Source organism: Orcinus orca, chromosome 3, assembly GCF_937001465.1.
Source record: "Orcinus orca chromosome 3, mOrcOrc1.1, whole genome shotgun sequence".
Lineage (NCBI taxonomy): Eukaryota > Metazoa > Chordata > Mammalia > Artiodactyla > Delphinidae > Orcinus > Orcinus orca.
Genome location: NC_064561.1, coordinates 835,781 through 858,078, shown reverse-complemented (window position 1 = coordinate 858,078; position 22,298 = coordinate 835,781). Strand labels below are relative to the sequence as shown.

The following is a 22,298-nucleotide window of genomic DNA, read 5'->3' as shown; positions in this document are numbered from 1 at the left end:
GGCTGGGGCTCTCCGGCTGTCTAGTTCACCGCATTCTCAAGCCTGGCACACTGGAGCCATCCAGGATTTATGTTCTGAAATCTTGTTTTTATGACAACGGAACGGCCCCGTCACTTCACGTGGCAGAGGAGACTCTGCAGGTGGGAACTCGTCCCACCCCGCCTCCCTGGCCCCCAGGTTCCCTCTGCATCTCTGGGATCCCCCTTGGCTAGGACTCAAGCTGCTCCACTGCCCAGGCCTGGCCCTGCCTCTGGGGCCCTGTGAACAACAGCTGGGCCCCACCAAGTGCCCACCATGACGACCTTCAGCTCCCTGAGCTGCACCCCACCGGCCCTGAACTGGGGGTGCCGACAGCCCCAACCCATGTCCACGGCCCACTTCATGGAAAGATGAGCGGCCCGCCCAAGGCCACAGTCCAGGTGTCACTCCCGCAGGGGCGGGGGTGGCCTGGCCAGCCCCACCCACGTGTGTGCAGGCGTCTCTTCCTCGGAGCCCAGCAAGTGGCCTCTGAACCCTGGGACCCAGGGTCCCTCACAGTGCGTCTGCAGCTCTGACCAGGCCCCCCACCACCACCAGACCAGATCCCCCAAAGCCCCAGACCTGCCGAAGAGGGCCCGGGCTCCCCACACGGAAAGGGGCTCCTCTAAGCAGAGGGAATAACAGACACAGCGTGGGTTTCTAATCCAAACGCACTTTCTTTATTCAAACCGGTCAGCGGGGACGCCCTAAAGCCCCAAGCGCGGGAGATGGGCTGGCCCGGCCTCCTCCTGGTCCTTGACGCCAGAGCGGACGCAGGCGAGCGCGGCCCCACGGCGCACCTGCAGACATGGCCAGGCACGCCAGTCGACAAAAGCAAAGAATAAACAAAAAACAAAACACACTCAGTAGATTTCTTCTTTAAGCTCCCAGAGTTTCTGGACCAACGAGTCCCAACCCTCAAAGCCAGGAGTGAGGGACTAAAAACGCCCCTCACCTCCACCAGTGCCGACAGAAACCCTGTTTTAAATTAAAAAATAAGCGAGTATACATTGTAGAAAATTTCTCTTAAAAATCTCACAATTTGTAAATGTATATTTTTTTCTTTAACATAAAAGTTTACAATATACGGTAAAATAAAGGCTCAGGAAAATAATTGCAAAAAAAAGGAAGAAAAAGAAACCTGAAGTTTTGAATTAAAGCTGAAGAATTTTTTTAACCCTGTTGTTGAACCAGTGACTTTTTTATTGAGCTGATGGGTTAGAGAAATAATACGTTTAAAAACTTCGGTCCAGATGCCCACAGCCACCGCCAGAAGCCCCCCACGCTCCAGTTGGTATTTTCCCCAAGTTTGTGATTGTCACGAGTTCACAAGTTTGAATCCTGGCCTCAGCTGCCCGACATCCTCAAGGTGCTGCGGCTAGCGTCGGTAGGGGTGGAATCCTTGTACGTTGTGGTTCTGACCGCGTCCAAAGCCACTTCCGCCGGCGGGGGGACCCCCCGAGCCGGGCACCGAGGGGCCCCCGTAGGAGGGGGGCTGCTGGCTGGGGTCTGAGAAGCCCTGTCCGAAGCCCGCCAAGTCCTGTCCGTAACCTGCGGGGAAGGGCTCAGTGAGTTGGGACCACTTCCGCTCCCACTGGCACCCACGGCCAGGGCCCTGCGCGGGGCAAGGCATGGACCCGGAGGGTGGAGGGCCCACCTGGGGGCCTCGGCAGGACCCTGGGCAGCTGTCTTGCACAGAAAGAAAAGCAGCTCTGAGACCCCTCGGACCCCTCGTCTGTCCCGTCTGCTCTCAGCCCCTTTCCCCACTCACTGCCCTGCCCTCACGGCTGGAGAGGCCCTTGAGCCTGGAGACACAGATGATCTGGCCTGCCTTGGTGGACCACAGGCTTCTAGAAAGTTTGTCCTCAGGTGGACCACAGGGTGGACCACAGGGTGGACTCAGCACAGATTTCAGGATGGGAGGAAACGTGACAGGCCAGCCTGAGGTACAGGTACAGAGCTTGGCCCTGACGGTGCTGCCTGCACAGCCCCTCCAGGTTGGGCAGTCCCTCCTCCAAGCAGGAGCAGACCCACACCATGTGCGGTGGAGGGGGCCGTCCCGGGGGCCCAGACGCCCACCGTGCTGCCCCATGGAAGGAGAGCTCGGGGCTAGCGGGGCGGTGGCCGGACGAGATCCTTGCCCCGGCAAGGGCCCGTCCCCGAGGGCACCGCCGAGTCCACCCCCGCCCAGGATGGCAGAGGAGGCGACATCGTGGCCCGGGCGCAGGCAGTGGGGACCGTGGAGGAGGAAGCGCCACCTACCTAGGCCACATCACTGCTCAGCCTGACCATAAGAGTGTAAACAAAGTGAGGGCCGAAGCCTGGCGGCTCTGGAGAAGAGGTACCCAGGCCTGGCAAGAGACGAGACCAGGCTGACTGCCCCAGGCGGCCTCGGCAGAGGAGCAGGGGCGGGGAGGGGCACACGCGCTGTCCCTCGCACACCCCCACCGGGGGCCGGCGACCCCACACCCGCCACCACCGCCACGTCCTGCTCCGGGTGAGGTGAGAACCCACATGCTCAGGGACCGCGGCCGGGCAAGGCCCCCAGGGGAACAAGAGCGTGCGGTGTAGGGGTGCTGGGGGCGTCTGTTCAGCGCCAGCAGAGCCCCAGGCCCACCCTGTCCCCACAGGAGCTCCTCTGATGGGTGCGGACCCCGGGCTCCAGCATCCACCTGGCAAGCACCCTTGGGGACACACAATGCTGACGTCGCACGGCCCTCACACCCGCCCTGCGCCCTACAAACCCAGACACCCAAGGCGGCAGGGCCCACCGGGGCACCCCCAGGCACAAGGCCCCGGACGTCTGCCAGCCGCGGATGCTCCTCCGCGCCAGCGCCCTGGCTGAGACCCCAGAAACCAAGCGCCTGCATAAGGCCCGCTCGAGCCTGGGTCTCTCGAGCTCTCCCCGCGGCGCGTGGATGTGGGGAGCGAGGCACTCACCGTACTGACTGTACGGGAAGTCGGGCTGCGCTGACGGCGGTTTGCTCATGTCCGGAGCGGCCTGAGACGGAGGCGGCGGGAAGGCCAGAGGTGCAGCCCCCGGAGTGGCCGGTGGTGGGGGAACCCCTGGGGGGGCGAACTGATCCGGTGGGGGAGGTGGAGGCCCGTAGCCAAAACCTGCAGGCAGACAGGAAAGACAAACACAGACGCGGTGCTCACCCTCAGGAAGCCGCCCAGACCACCTCCACCCAGCAGCCAGGCCTCGAGGACGCCCACAGGCCAGGCCCACAGCCGAGGAAACGACCCCCACCGGGCAGAGCCCGACCAGCGGCCAGCCTGGCAGCACACGCCTAGCCGGGCGGGGCCGCAGCCCGGGTGGCCTTGGGAAGGCGGGAAGTTGTGAGCCGTCCATGAAGGGCGCCCCGCTCTTCCTCATCACAAATGAAACTGGCCGGGGGCTGGGCCGGGAGCAGGCGCCCCTCCTGTAAGGACACGCGGTCATCAGGTGGCCCGCAGGCCCTGGTCCGGGCTACAGGGCTGCACTGCCCGGTCCCGGGTCCCTGGCCACAGGGGGCCGCTGAGCACGCCGCCCCAAGGAACACGAGGGAAGGAAGGCAGAAGACACTTCCTGCCGGCCGAACGATACACTCAGGTGGCTGCTTGTCGGCCCTACAGGATCAGGTGAGGCACTTCTCTTTCCTGATGGACACACGGTCACCACGTGTGGCCACACCCCCTCTACCCACGGTGCTGGGGGATGGAAGGCCCGCCCCAGCCCTCCAGGGGCGCCTCTTCAATTACAGCTGGGCACAAAGGAAGTGAATCAAGTCCCCTCAAGTGAAGCACGGAGAGCAGGTCCCGAGGGATCAAGGTGAGCAAGAGGGTGGGGGAGGGAGAGGGTCTCTGTCCGACAGGGCCCGCGGCCACTTACTGAACTGCGGGGGCGCGCCGTAGCCCTGGGGGAAGCCCTGGGGAGGGGGGAACCCTCCAGGAGGGGTAGACACGATGTAAGAGGTGAAGGGCGGAGGCGGCGGGGGGGCTCCTCTTCCTGCGGGGGGCGGTCCGTAGCCACCTGGAACACAGAGAGCAGGATGAGGGCGGGCAGAAGCCCCCAGCCCCATCCACCAGTTTCACACCCTGTTCTCTCCATCTCCTCCCAACAGGGACTCACCGATCGCCTGTCCTGCTGGCACCCACATCCCTGCAGGGAAAACAGAGAGGGGTGGGTGCTGCGTCAGCGCCATGGCGTGGACTGGGGACCCCCGCCCCCCGCGGGACCTGGTGTCCTGACGCATCACGGGTGCAGGGGAGACGTCAGAGGGGAGCCTTCCTTGGGTCGCATGGCCCCAGCCCTTCCAAGCAGCCCCTCGGTCGGGAGGGCGGGGACGCCCACAGAGCAGGGACTCAGTCGCATGTGTGGGACTCAGGCTGGGAGGCAGGAAGCCAGGGCGGCCTCCGGCCAAGCGCTGGTTCTTCCCCTGCTTGTGGGTGTGAGGGCATCTGGTCTCACTAGATGGTCCCCTACAGCCGTGGCTTGTTTTGCAATAAAAACCATTCTAAAAGCCAGCCCTGGAGAGACCAGGAATAAAGCCTGGAGCCATGCAGAAACAGTCTATGAGCTTGGGGGCGCCCGGTGCCCTTCCCTGGACAGTGTTCCTTCCCTAGGTTTCTAAAGGGAATGGAGGCTCCTGGATCCTGGCTCGGGGCCCCTGGCCACCCCAAGCCTCCCCGCAAAGCTGTCCGTAAAAGCTCTGCCAGCCCCACACGGAGGGCCCACAGCCCAGGGAGCTGGAATAGACCCAAAGGGCTCAAGAGGCAGGACGCCATGCTTCCTCCCCGCTGGGTGGAAACCCCACTCTCCCCAGAGCCTCCGACCAGAGCCTGCGAGACAGTCAGCCACGTCCATCTCCCACTCCGGCCTCGTGGCACCTGCCCTTGGAGACACATCTCCGACCTCCACCGGAGGCACCAGCCCAGCACTCCCAGCGCCCGTGGGCGGCAGACGGGACAGACCCACCCAGCCCTGGACAGGGAGGGGCCCTGGCGCAGGTTCCGGCCCCCACAGCCCGCACGCGTGGCAGTGGGCGCGTCCCAGCTGTGGATGGGCCCGTCGGGAGGGACGCCAGCCTTACCTTGCGGGCCATACCCCTGCTGCCACGTGGGCGGGGGCTGACCTGCCCAGCCGTTGGCGGCACTGGGCACGACCCGGCTGCCCCACTGGCTGGCCCCCGGCTGGCCTGGCGCTTGGCTTTTGCTGTCCCGTGGCTCGGCCCGTTTAACTTCCACCTAGACAAATCGAGCTCTGGTTTAGGGAGATGCTGAGGGTCTCAGACCCCCTTCCCTTCAGACACACCCTCAGATAACTTACAACTACACTTAGCATCTTATTATGACTTAAAACTAAATACTTAACTATAAACCTTATTTAGGCCAGTAACTTTTTTTCTTAAAAAAGTTTTTAAAATTCTTTTGTCTAAAAAATGTTTCTCAGGTACAATAGATCCAACTGTAAGTCACATGAAGCCCCACCCACTGCAGAGCAGGGCTGAGGGCCAAGAGTCCGCAGAGAGTTCTGTGCGTGACAGGGGCCTTTCAGTCAAGTTAAGGGGCAGTGTCAACCCAGGGTCACGCAGGTCAGGCTCAGGCCAACCATCGTGGCCCTCCTCTTGGCCCCGCCGGCCAGCTGTGCAGGCCCTCTCCAAAGCCCCCGCCCTGCCTTCGCCCTTCAGCTCATACCTGAGAAACACAGTTGGTTTACTTAGGTTTTTTATTTAAAATGTCTAATGGAAGATAAAGACTTACCTTCCCCAGGCTAACGCTTAAAGAATCTCAATTAACTCAAAATAATGTCAGAGGGAATGGATGTGATAAGAGAATCTTACATTACATCTAACAAAAAAAGTAAACAAACATGCAATAAAATGGACATTTGAATCAGTAAGCAATCTTCATACTGTGTTAGGTCAGCAGCCCAGGACCCTTCCGCTTTTGGACGTGCCAGGAGCCACAGCATGTGGAGGGTGGGACAAGGGGACCGAGGTACCCATCCCACCAGGCCTAGCCCCGCCTACACAGCCTTTCCAATGTGGGCCGACGGACAGCAAAGACCCCCGATTCCAGGGCTGCGTTAGCATTCTAGAATCCCCAGTTATTCTTGTTTGTAGGATAAATTTTAGCAAGGAGAAAGAGACAATGAATTCACTTGGAGTTGTCCTTGGGGTCTCACAGCCTGGTGCGCCAAGCATCCTGTATTCAGAATCCCATCAATTCTGCCTAAAGGCATTCCTGGGAGAGGACAGACAGGCGGGGGACAGAGGCACAAAGACCCCACCTTCCGATGCCCCGAGGATGCTCCATGGACAGGAACAAAATCCCCAGTAGCTCAGGGCAGTGCGAAAGCAGGACCAGAGGACCCATTTCAAAGAACTCAAATTAATGAGTCTTCACACTTTCCTTAAGGGAATTTGGTTCCTGCTTACAAAGCAAAGCAGCCCTGTGATTTAAGAAGTATATATATTCTTTTAGTCTTCCTATTCTGCCCTTAGCTTTTAATTACAAGTGGGCCCCAGCCCTTCAAGACAGGGCTGGAGCTGGACTCTGCCCCTGGGAGCAGATCCGTGCACTGAGCGGGCCTCTCTGTCCCTGAAGGAGGACCTCACTTCTCCCCAGTTGTAAACGCCACAGGACCTTAAAACATGGGACACGGGCTCTTCTGAACGTGTGTTCATAACAGCGCACACCCTTGGAATCTGCAAGCTAACCTTAAACTAGAAGCATCAATGAACGTCTCAAACTGAGAGCATGACTGTGTCTCCTGCACAGTCAGGTTCGCGTGGAACTGAGTCAGCCGCCCATCTGTAAAGCGAAGGGGCGGGGGGGGGGGTACCCCTGGGGCCAGACTCCCTCCACATCTCAGCGACGCAGGGCTCCGGCAGAAGGGCTGGGCTTGCCGAGGGGACGAGGACAAGCCGAGGGCCTGGGAGGGGCGGCAGCCTGGGCGACTGCACAGCCCCCCACCAGCTACTCAGGTGAGAGCCGAGTTCTCAGCAAGCTCAGGGCCGGAAAATGAGGGGTCGGGCCACCTCCCGAGAGGCTCCCTCCGTGGCAGCAACACAGTATGAAGATGAAACACCAGAGGTCACTTGACTGCATGGAGTTAAGAACTATCAGGAGCATGTGGCCGGTACCGAGTTCACAGTAAGTGACCCAATTTGAAAACCAATCCTTCAGGATGTTTACGTTGCCTTCAGTTTTACACGGAACCTGTTCTCAAAGGTTCACGGCCCGGCACTTTACGGGCCGGCGTGGGACGGGAGGGGAGGGGAGGGGACACACATCTGAAGGAGTGGTCACTGAAACCAAGCCTGAGGCAACCCGTGACTTCACTGGACGCCAGCCTGCCCGCCCCGCCGGCCGCCCCCCAGGGGCTCTAGAGCCAGGGGCTCCGAGAACCGGGTCCGACCCCCAGCTGGGGGTCCTGGGATGACTAGCCCGGCCCTCCTCCTGTCAAGGGATTTCCTCTCCAGTGAAATCCCGAGGTTGCCTAAGACTTAGTTTGGTCTTAAGGTAAAATAAAACTACAACTACACACTTTTTTGCCCATGATGTCGTGAAAATGCATGTTGACAGCCTGGTCCACTGATTGTTCGTCCTCGAAAGTAATAAATCCAAAACCTAGCCAACGACGAAGAGTGAATCAAGGTAGCAGGGTGTTGTGACACAAAACAGGATGATGAACAGTATTAGGGACGGGCCGAGGGATCGACCGAGGGTTTCAGCGAAGCAAGTGTGCGAGGCTGTGGGGCATGAGCACGTCTCAGCCCAGACGCCGCCTCCTCCACAGAGATGACCTTGGAATCACAGGGGCGCATCTTAGCAGCAGCCCGGACAGCAGGGCGGTGAGGGCCCGGCTGGCGGGCAGCCCCAGGTGTGTCGTGGGTGCGCTTCTGCTTTTCTGAAACCCAGGGTCCTCCCCCTCGGCTGGCAGTCGCTTTGCAGCTAGTGCTGACAGCAGCCGTACATTGTTCTAGCGCCTTAACAGAGGTACGTCTCTACCAGTTAGAGCCTCGCCAAGCTTGCCCAACGCTGTTGGGTAAGCCCGAGGAGTCCTGCCAAGGTAACGTACGTATGTATACAGGTGTCTATCTATACGTAGCTGCATAAATACACAGAGATACAGGCCACAGTGGGTTCCAGCAGGTCAAACACTGCTGTCGGCAGCAAGAGCAAGAGGCACCATGTCATCAAAAGGACAATTTCAAAGGGAAAAACAATTTAGCGTTTCCCAAACACAAGAAAGTGCAGTATAAACGAAGTTTGCTGGTCTGGTGAGCGCGGCTGCCTGGCTAGCGTGGAGTGTCCAGCCCTCAGGCTGCTGCTCTGGCTCCCAGGGCCCATCTGCGCTGAGCACTACAGGCCCCCCACGGCAGCCAGCTGCCGGAAGACCTCGAACAACAAAGGACAGGCCAGGGGAAGGGCCAGGGCCCAGAAGGGGCGGAAGATGGGTGTGGGGGGAGGGGCACGGAGCAACGCGGGAGGTGGACGCAGGGGGCGGGGGCAGCCCCTGGCGGCAGGGGAGGGAGCGCCCAGGAAGGAGGCCTCTCGAGCTGAGCAAAGAAGGATGCGGGAGCACAGCTGTGTGGACCGTGTGGAAAGACTCCTGGCAGAACTGTGGTGGGAGAAGGATGGAGGAGGGAAGGCAGCTCAGAACGGTAGGCGGCAGCCTCTCCGGGAGGCCCGTCCTCTCCGCACACGCGCCTGCCTGAGCGTGACACACGCACACAGGACCTGCACACGGCGTGGGGAGGAACTGTGAACAGACCGGAGGAGACAGGCCGCAGTGGCGGGCACGCGGGAGGGCATGAGGGAGCAAAGGCAGCGGCTGAGGTGTGTGGGGACTGAGCCCCGGGGCGGGGATGGGGAGCCTCAGATGGACCGAGGGACAGGGAGGGAGGGAGGGAGGGAGCGAGGGAGGGAGGGAGCGAGGGAGGGAGGCTTCGGAGAAGACTCAGGAAGGAGAGAAAGTAGGGACGAGCTCTCGGGGAGCCCGCTGACCAACTGCTGGCTCTGGCTCGGCTCCCACCCTCCACCCGCCTAGCACTGGGGGCCGCGCAGGGACTCGCCAAGCCCCACGGCGGAGGATGATGGCAGGAGCTACATGGGAACAGGGCCGAGGGGCGAGCCCCGAGCACTCGCCCACAGCCCCTCCTGCCCAGACCCCGCACCGGCCGCCTGGCGCCCCCGGGCCCGGGCTGAGGACCACAGGCGGCCCACGGGGTGACTAAGAGCAGCCTCGGGACCCCCGCGTCCCAAGGCGTCCCAAGATCAGAGGCAAATGGTGGAACACAACATGGGTGATGAACGGCATGTGAGAAAGTGAACGTTTTCTCCAAGTGCAGGAGTGTCTGAAGCCACAGGGCTCGCGGTCCTTAGAGTGCAAGAGGTGGTGAGTCGTGGGGAAGGAGCCCCGGGGCAGGGCTTCTAGGGACGCGTCTGTCTGTCAAGAGGCGACATCACCGCTGAGGAAGCGGAACAGAAACACACTGAAACTTCGTTTACACCCCACTGGAGCAAAGCCCGCTCCCTCCTCTGACTGCGGGACTGGCCTGTACCTGTGTGATATAATTTAGCACCTGGAGAAGAGAAATCTAAAGAGATATCGTTAATCACAAACAATTCACAGAGAGAAAAGGAAAAACAACTTACTTAACATTACTGTACTTTACTATGAAACACTTAAGTATGTCACTAAGCATGTACGTCTACATTAAAATTAAGACTAAGACTTAACAGCTTAATCGACATGAAGTGAGGATACGTTACTTAATCATGGAGGAAGAGGAGGATGAGGTTCAAATGGCAAACTATTCTCCAGCATGGCGGGCGCATGCTGTGGGCGGCGCCGGCCACGCTTGGATGCCTCGAGGGGCTGGGCAGGGGCCGCGGGGCCTGGCGCACCTAGCTCACAAGGCCGGCCCAAAAGCGGTTCAGGAACCAAAACAGGGACAGAGGCAGGGACAAATAGCAGCAGCCAGGGGGAAAAAAAAAAAAGAAAGAAAAACAAAGGGCACGGAAATTGGGCGCCCAGTGTCCCAGCCCCGCAAACCACAGTGGACGTGCAGGTGGCGGCGGGGGAGGCTGATGCGGGCGCGCTGGGGCGGCTCCTTGCCCTCCTCCCACCCGCCCCGCCGACTTAGGGGACTTACGGAAAAAAGAACAAGAAAAGAAAAAAAAGCATGGGATGGATCAAGGGAACTCCACGTTCAAGCCGAGCTGGGGCAGACCTAGCCTGACGACATGAAATGAGACTCCTGACTTCGCTGGAGTGAACTTAAAACAGGAGACGGTCGTAATTGAGCAAGCTCACAATTTAAAAGAAAGACTAATCTTTCAGGACACCCTTAAAAACATAAACCATGTTGAAATTCATGCCAAGTTGTAAAAACTTCAAAAGAACGAGCTTAAAAAAAAAAAAAAAAAAAAAAAGGTTGTACCGCCTGCCCTTGGGAAGCAGACAGGCTGGGGCTGCGTGGGAAGGGACTTCAGTCTCCAAACCACCCTCTCCTGAGGCAAGGCTCGCTACAACCACCACCTAATTGTGAGATAGTTTGCCATCTGAGGGGAAGGCCAGGGACAAACTCCATCTCTTTTACCTCGAGGCCTCTGCTTTTCCGCGTCGTAGATCATGACCACTTCCGTGACCTGGAAGGGAGATGGGCGTCTGAGGGCCCAGGTCTGCAGGTGGCACAGGCACATCTGCCTACAACACTCCCGGCCCCCGCTGCCTGGGACTGCCTGCCGAGTGCAGGAAGTTCCGAGGCAAAAGGCCGGCTTCCTGGGCTCTGAGACCCATGGGGCCGAGAGCAGGCCGAGGGGTGCTCACGGGGCAGGGTAGGTGGCGGGTCACCAGGGGCCCAGGCCCCACGCTCCAGTGGGGAGACGAGAGCCAGGACCTCCCACCCGGGATCAGAGTCCCCGGCCTGGCTGGGCCACCACGTTCCCTTCCTCGTCCACTCCGCACAAGTTCCTGCCAGGCCCTGGGTACAAACAGGTACCACCAGGCAAGCACGCTGCAGCCGGGGCACGCGTGGCCGGTGGAAGCCTGGGGGGACTTCGTGTCTCTGCTTCGGATGAGGGGACAGCCTCCCAGCCCACTGGCCCCCTAAGCCCTGCCTGTGTCCTGTCTGCCCCGCTAGAACTCAGCTCCCCAAAGTTTTTTAGCCTCTTCCAGAAAACAAACCCACCCGCCCCCCATCCTAGGGGAGGGGGCGGAAGCCTCACCCAAGCCCAGCCCCTTCTTCCTGACACCATTTAGCGCTTTCCACCACAGTGGCTACAACCGACCCGAGGGCCTTCCAGGAGGTCAGTCTGCCCGATTTACAGTAAGTCCTCTCCTGGGATGGTAACTGGCCATGCAGGGAATGGATGGGGCTTTGGTCTGCTTTGTGCCAGGCTCAGCCTCCCCAGGACACAGGGCTGCGCCACTCCCGCCCTGACCGACCTGCTGCTGGCGCGGGGAGAACTCACCACTCCAAATTTCTTGAAGTATTCCCTGAGCTCTGTCTCACCACAATTGTGAGGAATTCCACCGACAAATATCTTATTTGATTTACTGTTATCACTCCTGGGTCCTTTCTGCTGTTTCAAGGAGGAGAAGATGGTTAGTTCACGTGGGGAAACTTCCTAACACTCCCCGCTATTGTGCACGGTGTGGCCTCTGAAGGTCAGACCAGAACCCCAGGAGCCCAGTGAGTCCAGAAAACCGCAATGGCCGCTGTACAAATGAACGCGTCCACCCGCCGACAGAGGATGGGGCGCCCCAAGCACGCCCACCCATGGCGCCTGCCAGCTCTGCGGTGTGGAACCCAGGGCTTTAGGAGAGGAGAACGAGTACCAGGGTGGCCTGCACAAACCAAACTGGCAGACCAGGCTCGCTTCCAGGGGCAGTGTGTAAGCTGGTGACGCACAGACGGTGGAAAGCTCTGGTAACTGAGGCTCAGTTGCCACCTCTTCCGCCTTCTGGCCTGGACCCCGCTCTCTGTGGACACCCCGCGCTGCCACCCCCCAGACACCAGCAGCTGGGGACGCAGAGGCTGCACTTTTGGGCGTGGGGGCAGGGTGCCAGCGGCAGGGGCAGGCGCAGAGGTGGGTACACATACGGCCAGCCTCCACAGCCACGGGTTCTGTGTCCTTGGATTCCACCAACCGTGGATCAAAAATATTCAGAAAAAAAAATTCCACAAAGTTCCACAAAGCAAAACTTGAATTTGCCGCACACCAGCCAACTATTTACACTGTATCAGGTATCATGAGTCATCCAGAGATGGTTTAAAGGGCACAGGAGGACGTGCGTAGGTTACAGGCCATTTTACATAAGGGACTTAAGCGTCTGTGGATTCTGGTCACCTCGGGGGTCCTGGAAGCAGTCCCCGCAGATCCCACCGAGGGACGGCTGTGTAGATCACTGATGCTGACCACTGATGAATCTGGGCAGTGTTTTATTTAGGTGTTCACTGTACCACTCTTTTTCTGTATTTGATATTTCCTAACAGAAAGCGGGAAAAATACGCCCTTGGTCTGAGGCCCCTGATGGAAATGCAGGTGCCCAGGCCCCAGCCCCGCACAGCCCCCAGCAGGGCTTTCCTCGAGGACAGGGCACTCTGGGTGACGGCTGGCCTGGCGCCGGGGGGCACACGCGGCTCAGAGTCCCAAGGTGGGTTCTGAACTCAGCAGGCCTCCTCCCTGGAGAGGAGCAGTCAGCAGAGCACTGAGCGGTGGGGGGCCAGGAGCAGTCGGCGCGGATACAACGGAAGGTTCCTAACGACAGATGGCTGTGAGCCGTCGTTTGCAAGGTAGACTAATAAGAAACTTCTCGGCTACGAGATAAAAAACTTCCAACACCGAATCGACCCGAGCCGTTCTCAGCTGCTCAACCTCATGCTGGAAGCCCTCCTGTTGCTCAGTCTGAGTGAGCAAGGACCCAGGTCGGAGACACGGCTCCCCTCGCATCAGCGGCTGCGGGACACCCAGCAGGAGCCCCCAGCCCCTTACCCAGCCTTCCTTCGGCCGCGTCCTCTCCGGCTGCATCCCCCGAGGCGTACAGGGCTTTGGGTCGATCTGTTGGAAGTTTCAAAGGAGCAGTGGTGAACAGGAGGCTTGCTTCCCCCAGAGAGAAGGTGTGAGCAGCAGGGCCAGGGGCACAGGGCCCATCAGGTGGCCCGGGCCGCATCCTGGCCCAGCACCCAGTCTAAGCTCAGAGCCTTAACCCTTCAAACCAACCCCACGGGAAAGCAGTCCTCGACACACACACACCACAGCTTGGGCACAGAGGCACGCCCAGGAACCACACACAACAAGACAGAGAGCTTTCTTCGGGGACCAGCACTCACGTTTCGGCCATCGAGGGTGTGTGGTCTGCTGGCCAGCACTGTGCCCACGCAGTTTGGGTCTTTGAATTTGACGAACCCAAAGCCTCGAGACTGGTTGGTTGTCTTGTCTTTCATGATCACGCAGTCCACAACCTCTCCATACTGGGAAAAGTAGCTGCGCAGTGTCTCTGCTCAAAGATCGAGACATACGCACATGCACAGCAGGGCATTAGGCAGGTCACACACTCCCAGCCCATCAGCCTGACCTGTAAAGTGTGCAGCTAGGAACCTTTAAACTGGCTGATCCACTGACATGGGGGCAGCGGAGAGGGTGAAGGACGGGGCGCCAGGGAAGGGAAGGTGCACCCCATCTCCGCGGGAAGAAAAAAGGCCACAGCTAAGTAGGCAGAGCCAGCGGATCCCTAGCCCTCCTGGCTCCACCTCCACACCCCAACAGCCTCTGCCTTCAGAGCTGGCCACCCTCCCCGACTGTGACCATGACCATGACCATGAAGCATCAGGACGAGATCAAGTTCCAAAGCCCACGATCATTCATCTCTGCCCCCATCAACTCCTGATCAAGTGCCCCTTCCCAGAAACCAAGACAATAAATAAGTCAGGAATTAAAGACAGTTCACACAATCCAAAGACCGAGGTCCATTCGCACCTACCTTGGGTGGTGCTCCAGTCAAGACCGCCCACGAAGAGCTTCCTGCAATGCAACGAGAAAACATTCAGGGTCAAGAGGGTTCTGCCCTGGGAACTCCCCGGTGATCCAGTGGTTAGGACTCGGCGCTCACTGTCGTGGCCTGGGTTCAAGCCCTGGACAGGGAACTAAGATCCCGCAGGCTGCATGGCACAGCGCCCCCCGCAAAAAAAGAGGGTTCTGCCCAAGGTGCCGACCATCTGGCCTACCCTAAGGTGGTAACCCGGGGCATGGCCGTGGCCCAGCCTCATCAGTCAAAGGCATGAAAGAGGCCTCCAAGATCTGCCCACGGGGCTGGAGTGAGAGTTAGAACATCCCAAGTCGCATGTACACGCTGACCTCAACCACAGTAAGAAAAGAGAGATCGACGGCACCCCCTACCGTGCCAGTTTGGGAGCAGGATCACGGGGCAGCTTCCCAACTGCTCAGCAAACACCAAAGGTTTCCAAGTCCAGAGCTGAGATCCCACGCAACAAACTCGGACGACAGCGGGGATGAGGGCTTTAGGACAAAGCTGGGATATGCAGCACGTGGTCACAAGTAAGGACCCACAAATCACTGGGGAGGTCCCTGGAGCTCAGACGTGGCAGGGTGGCCCGGGCTGTCCTTTTGGACAGGTGCCCTAGAATGTTTGAGAGGAAAACTTCCGGTGGTCTCCCTGCCTAGTGTCCACATAGTCCCGGGGCGGGTCCAGAACCCAGGAACCTTCCACTGCCCGCCACTTTCAGGCTGGCTGGGCCTAAGTGAACGGAGAGGTGCCCTGTGCTGCAGGCTCCCAACCCGATCCGGGGCAGGTGTGATAGGGCAGGCAGGGGACGGGGCTCTCCATCCCACCTGCTGCCATGGGGAAAGGAATGACACCGTCACCCTCGGAAGAGCACCCAGGCACTGTCCCCATCCACAGCCAACCCCACCTTGCTTGGCGTGAAGACAAAACAGCCCCCCGAGGCTGAGCGCGCTGAGCCTCCGAGCGCCCGAAAACCGGCAGCTGGGATGCAAGGACAGACCCTTGCAGGGCAGTGGCCCTAGCCGCACTCAGGGGTCCCTCCCACTGCGGCTTTCTGCCTGGGGGAGAGAAACTCAGTGTGGAAGAAACAATTTCCCCACCCCAGACAGGTGGCCCCTGCCATCCTCAACATGCCCCCGTCCCCCGACACAGAGCGCGTTTCTGGATCGGGAGGCCAGCTCACACCCGGGCCTCGTGACCTTCCTGTCCTGTCCCCTACGCATCCCTGCGAAGTCAGACCAGGCTCCTCCTGCCTCCCAGAGACCCTGGGGAGTACAGCCCGCAGCTGTGCCCCACTGCCCCAGGGCCTGGCACCCAGGCAGGCAATGACCGAAGGGCCCTGAGGCTGGCAATGGACCGCCTCTGTGCCCAGGCGTTGGGCACAAGCACAAACGGGTTTGCTGTGGAAAAGCAGCTTGAAGAAACAAAGGAGCTGGAGCACTCTCAAAAAACCTGAGACAAACGCCAACTCACTTAGAGGAATACCCACCTCTGTTTAGCCTGCATGTGATCAGGACAGGAAGGTTGTCAGCCAGTCCCTCCAAGCAACCCAACCCCCATGCTGCTGAGGAGGAAGGAACTGGTCTGACCAGTCCAGGTTCCAGCCCTCGTTTAAATTTCAAAATCAGACGTTAAGGGGAAAAGAGAGAGAAAGGCCATCACCTGTGCAAATTGACAAAACCGGAATCTGCCCTGTGTATTAGATGATGATATGGTGTTGATACGTGCTTCCTGATTTTATCACTGTGCTGTATTTAGAAAACGTTTCTGTTCTTGGAAAACAGGACACACAGGAGCGTCCAGAGGCGCACAGGGCTGGAACGTGGCATGGAAAGCATGCAGCGGGGCCGGCGTGAGGAGATCGTGGCGACTGTGCCCCCGTTCCTGCCACTGCTCTGTGAGTCCCAAGTTATATAAACTAGGAGGCGAAAGCTGCTCACCCCTGAGAAGATGCCAGGAGCACAGCTGGCACAGGAGAGAGCTCTTTGTGACCGGAGACCCCATGCCAGCGCTGTGCTGGGTGCTTTATATATTTCCTTTCCTCCTGCTCCCTGTCTGCAGATGGAAGTTCCGGAAGGCCCAGGGAGACCTCGCTGACTCGCGGTGGCAGGGACTCAGGGGCTCTAGGCAGACTTGGCGCCATCGCCGGTATCACAGCCAACACACCTGCACAGGGCGCCGGGCTCTGCCCACCCTGCTGCCGTCGTGGGGTGGCCCAGACAGACTTGCTTGGCACCAGATGACCTCAGGCCTTTCTGGGCGTTTACACACAACTCAGCAGATGAAGGGTCAGCTGACCCTGCGTGGCAGCCTCTCTCCAGCCCTTCCCTGCTATGAAGGGTGCCAGAGTCATCACTCAGCTGAAGCTGGAAACTGGGGGGCCCTCCCACAGACCCCACCCTGCCCCCAGGGGACCTCCTGGCTCTGTCACACCCTTCCATCCCTGGAGACCCGAGAAGAGGTCTGCAGTCAGCGCTGGCTGCCGGGGTATGCACCCCAACTGCCGGGATGGGATCGCTGCCTTCCTCCAGGAAGGGGTTTGGCACAAGTGACCAGGTGCTGGGGTCTGGGAAACACTCACCCTCTTCCGGCTGCTGAATGGAAACCTGCTCTGGATGACTCCCCTGTCCTTGCTCTGGGTACTTTAGGGCAACTGTGTGGTATGTACACCAGAAAGTCAGGCTCCGGTGGCTTCCCCGGCCCAGGCTGCCCACGGCAGGCACCACATGCCGCGCCCAGGAGGACAGGGGGCCAAGGCCAGGACCCCTCACACGGTCCGGCAGGCGGCCCTCTCCTCGACAGCCTGTGTTCACGCCTTTCTGCAGCCAGGGAGCCACCCCATTTCCAGCCCTTCTGCTGTGACAGACTGGACACCCCAAAGACAGTGGTCGGGGCAGGGATCTCACTCCGCAGGCTGGGCTTCCCTCCACCGGCCGGTGAGATCACCTCTCACAAACTATGGGGCCGCACAACACATGGAAAGCCTGGGTTGACCTCCGCTGAGCACGTGGGAGGCGCGCCAGCTCCCAAAAGACACCACAGCCCACCAACCCCCGCTGGCCGGAGCCCCCCAGACAGCGACCTCCGCCGAAACACAGCCGCGCTCCCCTCCAGGGGTGCCCCCAATTCTAGCCTGGCCACCCTGGGAGTGACCTTGACCGAGTCCCCTGACCCTTCTAAGCCTCGGTGTGCCCTGCCAAGGGAGGAGTCAGAGCTGAAGAGGTCCAGCGCAACCCAGGGCAGGGGTTCTGAGGAGGGGCCCCGCACAGAGGGCAGCACGCCACCAAGTCCAGGTGCTGGGCCCACTGCAACGGCCAGAACCAGAAGGGAGTCAAGCGGAGCAGCCCCCAGCATCACAGCCAACTGTACAGGCGTCCAACAGCCCTGGGACACACGTCCTAACCCACGGAAGCGAGTGGCACGGACACACTGGGAACCAGGCCTCAAAGAGCAAATGCTCCCAAACAGGGGTCTCACCTGGACAATCCTGCCCCCAGGGGACACTGGACCACGTCTGGGGACATCTGTGGCTTCTGGCATCGAGGGGGTGGGGGCCAGGGATGCTGTTCCACACCCTGCAGAGCCCAAGACAGCTCCAAAATGCAAGAGAGAAGCCCCAGAGAAAAGGCCCTCCACCCCCACCCCTACAGGGCAGGACACCTCTTGCCCCACCACACAGCGGCCCCCTCAAAGGGTGCTCACGCCCACAGGCCTCAGGAAGCTCGGCCCTGCATGCTCCCGGTCTACACCCACGGGGCCAGCCAGAGCTCAACGGAAGGCTCTCTGCATTCAAAGCCTCCACAAGTAACCATTCCAGAAAGAGCCACGCCCATGAGGGACCCACAGGCTCCACCCCAGGACCCCTCCAGTGCTAAGTCACCTGAGCCCTCATGTGCCCCCCCATCACCCACCTCCCGCGTTTCTGTCCTGAGCAGCCATGCCCACACCTCTCTCCAGAGACCCAGTGCTGCTTTCCCTCCCCTCCCCCAGGTCCCTCCTCGCCCTGGGACCCTCCCTTCCCTTCAGTGACATCCAAGGGTCCCTGTCTCACCAGCCCGGGGGAACGCCAGCAGAACCACATCTGCCAGATAAAACCCCCCTCAAACTCCTCTCCGGCTCCATGACACATCAGCCCCCAGAACCTCAGTCCGGGGACCCCTCTTAAGCTGACTCTCCAAGGCCACGGAGGAGACCGGGACACAACCCTGACCGCTCCCCGGCCCTCAGCAAGGTGAGCACCTGTCCCGCTGGGCGGCCCAGGAGGGAGGACATCTGCTCGCCCGTGGCACCTGGCTCCACGAGGCCACACGTGACACCTGCTGCTCCTATTGGACCTCTGCCCTCAAGACCCGCCCTGGCTCTGCTCGGGCCACTGTGACAGCCAAGATGACGAAAACATGAACTAAAAGCAGTGGCCTCACCAGCCCCTGTACAGTCCAGACGCAGGGAAGCTTTGCCTTCAAAGGCTCAAACTCAAAAGTGCAGATCCCCGATGGGGCGGCACCCCAGGCATCCACCCACTTCCTGAGGACGCAGGTACCCTCGACAGTGGAGCCACCCCTCTGGCCTGGGAGCCGCTCGGGAGGGGCTGACCAGACACCAAAGCGAAGGAGGTCTGAGGGGAGGGTGGGTGTCGTCAGCGATCAGTGAGACTGTCACATCCCCATAACATAACTACCACATGGTCTGAGCATGACGCACGCTCCCACACGGTGACCACCCCAAGTGGGCAACGGTGGTCCCCCCCCACGGGAAACTCCAAGAGGGCCCATCACCAGGGAGCCGGATGAGGTCACGAGCACTGAACTAGAACAGCCACACAGATAAGGAAGTCAAGGTGGACCCGGACTTCCAACAGCAATCGGAAACAAGCCTCCCACAGCAAACAGAAACTGACCAATGCTTTGGGGCAAAGCAATAAAGTTTCTGGGACACCTGACATCTACAACTTTAGAACTCAGGTAACCTGGGTGCATTCACCAGGGTGGCGAGGGGAACGCGGCCAGGCAGGTCCCTGATCCTGATCTTGGTTCTGCTACTTGCTCTGCGGCCTCCCCAAGCTGCCTATGGGTCTGGGGTGGGTCTGCGGTGCCAAGGGTGGGACCCTTCAGACCCAGCCTTGGATCCTTGCTCCACCATCTCCCAGGGGTTGGTACAAGCTGTAGGGGTGAACCGCCAGGGACCCCTGTCTGGCCGTCTCCTCGAGGGCACACCGAGGGGCAGCCTCTTGGATCTGGAGGCTCCCTGCCTTCCCAGGCGAGAGAAAAGGCAGCCCAGGCCTAAAGAAGTCAGCCTCTTGGCCGCAGAAGGCTTGGCTGTCAGGAAAAGAGGCCCATGTGGCTGTGGAAGACCTGCTGCCGCTCCCTCAGGTCCTGCCCCTTTCGCCGCAACTTTCTTGCTGCCCACATCCTAGTTTCCCAGCGGAAGCGCTGCAACTTTTCACTTACCCGACACACAGCTCAGACTTCCAGTGCCTGTACATCTTTCCTAAACAAAGCAGGCTAGGAGCTACACGCCTTCTTTCTGGTCCTCTAAATGCTGTGGGGTTCTGGAGGGGGGAGCCCACAAAACACACTTTATGTCCTATGGTGTAACGTGCTGCTGGAACCTGGCAGGGGCTCAGTGAGGCCAGCCACCCACCAGCCAACAATGACTTACTCACCAAATCAAGCGTTTTGTAAACACCACATCTGTTCAACGCTAAGTGCACGGAGAAATGTACACAAGGCCTCGGAAACCCAGCCCAGGCTGTTTTGCCATCTCCGCAAAAAGAATTTAACTGTAAAATTACGCTGATGCTGTAGAAACCAGTCTCTGCAAAGAAAACTAGACCAAACCCCTAGACTAGGGCAGAATGGGATTTCCTAGCTCCTGTGGGATCACTCTCCTCTCCAGCTCGTTTAGCATTAGGCAAGATTATAATTAAAAGGGAAACTTAGCTATAACAAACCTTCTCTCACTAACAGTTGCACCAAGGAGAAAGACCTCAGGAGCAAGCCTGTCTGTCCACCTCCCAAGTTTCTCTTTCTCTTTATCTTAAACCCGCCCATGGGGGTTAGGTGGGGGCTGAGCAGGAAGGGGCTCCAGCAACATAAAAACAACAGTTGCAGACACCCCATCAGGTGGCGCGGAGGCGCTGAGATGGTGGACACTGCGGGGTGCGCTGCTTGCAGACCGGGGACGGCCCCCCATGACCTTGGCCCTCGGGCCTTCGGTTTGCGAAACTACACTTGGGAGGAGAGTAGATGGTGGAGTGGGCACTCGCTGAGTCCCGAGTGGGATAAGCTGGGCGGCGGCAGAACTGGAACCCCCCCCCACCGACCGGGCCGCCACGTGCGCTGACCCGCCAAGTTCGTGCACGGGCTGGGGGCTCCCTGGACCCCACAGGTTCCTGTTCGAGGTCCCCGAGGAAAAGCACGAGCACGGGGACGGTTCCGCCCCCCCCCCCCCGCCCAGCGAGAAATCCAGGCGCGGGGGCAGACAGGGTGCCCCGGACCCCCCCACCCCGGGTTCCCGATCGAGGGTCTCCCTGCGGTAAACTCCGGCTTGGCGGCGGGGTCTCCCCCAGTCAGGAAACAGCAGGGACCCCCAGGTGAGGCTCGGGGTTCCTGGCCAGGAAGCGACGGGGCGTCCGGACCTCCAGGACTCCCCGGATCCCCCGGTGGAGGTTCGGGGTCCCCGACCACGAGGCGGTGGGACACCTGGACCCCCAGGACTCCCCGGATCCCCCCGTTGAGGCTCGGGGTCCCCGGCCACGAGACGGCGAGGCGCCCGGACCCACAGAACTCCCCGGACCCCCGGTTCCCGCTCGGGGTCCCCGGCCACGAGGCGGCGAGGCGTCCGGACCCCCAGGTCCCCCCAGGGGCCCCCGGCCCATCGCGCCCCCGGGCTCCCGGCCGCCGGCTCGGCACGGCCCCGCGGCGTGACCTTGACGGGCCGGGCGGGTCTGGGCGGGGGCCGGCCGAGGCGGCGGCGCGGGCCGGCGCGTCCTCACCCGATCTCGTCGGCGCCCGAGTTGTTCATGGCGGCGGCGGCGGCGAAGGCGCTCGGCGTCCGGGCCCCCTGGCTCGCTCCCGCCTCCGGAAGGTCACTGGCCCCGGCGCCCTCCCCACAGCCGCGGCCCGGATCTGCGCAACGGCGGCGGCCGCGCTGCCTCCTCCCCTCAGCGCCAACGGTCACCGCGCGTCCCCGCGCCCGCGCCGCCGCCCTGCGCTCGCCCGGGCGCGCTCCCGCACGGGGCCTCCGGGGGCGGAGCCAGGGGTGCGCCCCGTGTGCGTGCGTGCGTGCGGCGGGGCCCGCGCCGCCGCCGCTTGGCCGCCGCGCGTCGGCCTTCCTCCTCGGCGACTGCAAGCGCCGCCGCGGGGCACGTTGGGAAGTGGAGTCCCGCGCGCTGGCGCCGGCCCCGCCCCGAGGAGGAGAGCGCTCGGATCGAGCCGCGTGCGTGCGCGTGCTGCGAGCGTGCGTGCGTGCGCGGCGGCGCGGGGCGCGTGCGCGGCCGGGCGCTCGGGGCTAGGCACCGCGGGGCGCAGGCGCGGCTGCGGCTTCCTTGTTCAGTCTCGAGTGCGGGGCGGGGCCACGCATGGGGTCAGCCGTGGGAAGAGGCCACGCCCGCACCCCGCCGGGCCGCGGGACGCTTCGGCGCCACGTTCGGTTCCTGTGCCTCGACTGCTTCCGCTGCCCCCAGAAGACGATACCGACGGTCAGAGAGGCTCATTCACCTGCCGAAGGTCACTTAAGGAAAGAACTGGAATCAAATCCAACAGTTGGCTGTAGATGCAATGATTATGAAAACACATTGAGTCCCTGCCATGTGCCAAGGATTGTCCTGCCCTCATTTGTCCACACCGGTGGTTTTCACCCAGGGTGATTCAGCCTCCTTCTCCCCTCGGGGGACAATGAGCCATGTCTGGAGATACGGTTTTGGTTGTCACCACCGGAGGTGGGTGCTACTGGCATCTAGTGGGTGGAGGCTGGGGATGCTGCTAAATATCCTACAATGGGCAGGACAGTCCCTCCAGCAAAGAATAATCTGCCCAACACGTCAACACGGAAGGTGGAGAAACCCAGGTCTACACGGACCATAGTAAAAGCTGACCTGAATGATGTTGTCAGATGGTGGTTTGTGCTGCGTGGTGACTTTCCACTCACTTTCTCAGCCTCTTGGTGGCCTGACAATATAACTGATTCACCATAAAATGAAACAAATGTGAGGAATCAAGGAACCAGGTCACAGGCAAACAGTATAACATAAAACATTTAA

The 22,298-nt window shown here is 60.6% G+C and overlaps 1 protein-coding gene across 12 annotated transcripts; it reads right to left on the bottom strand.

Annotated features, from left to right (window-relative positions):
- Nucleotides 1–675: 675 nt before the first annotated feature.
- On the bottom strand, nt 676–21,376 carry DAZAP1 (DAZ associated protein 1). Of its 12 annotated transcripts, none has more exons than XM_049708695.1 (13): nt 21,033–21,368; nt 14,413–14,653; nt 13,997–14,037; nt 13,347–13,513; nt 13,009–13,074; nt 11,485–11,595; nt 10,611–10,659; nt 7,550–7,632; nt 5,091–5,244; nt 4,130–4,159; nt 3,890–4,030; nt 2,959–3,135; nt 676–1,569 (listed from the first exon to the last, which is right to left on the bottom strand). In XM_049708695.1, the coding sequence occupies exons 4-13, from the start codon at nt 13,458–13,460 to the stop codon at nt 1,397–1,399; spliced, it is 1,098 nt and encodes a 365-aa protein (XP_049564652.1). In that variant the 5' UTR covers nt 13,461–13,513; nt 13,997–14,037; nt 14,413–14,653; nt 21,033–21,368; the 3' UTR covers nt 676–1,396. The 12 variants fall into 12 exon arrangements, with proteins under 12 accessions (XP_049564652.1, XP_049564653.1, XP_012394576.1 ...); XM_049708696.1 differs by lacking the exon at nt 21,033–21,368 and adding an exon at nt 17,516–20,472; XM_033416755.2 differs by lacking the exon at nt 14,413–14,653 and adding an exon at nt 2,281–2,369 and having other exon boundaries at nt 1,429–1,569; nt 21,033–21,376.
- Nucleotides 21,377–22,298: the final 922 nt, after the last annotated feature.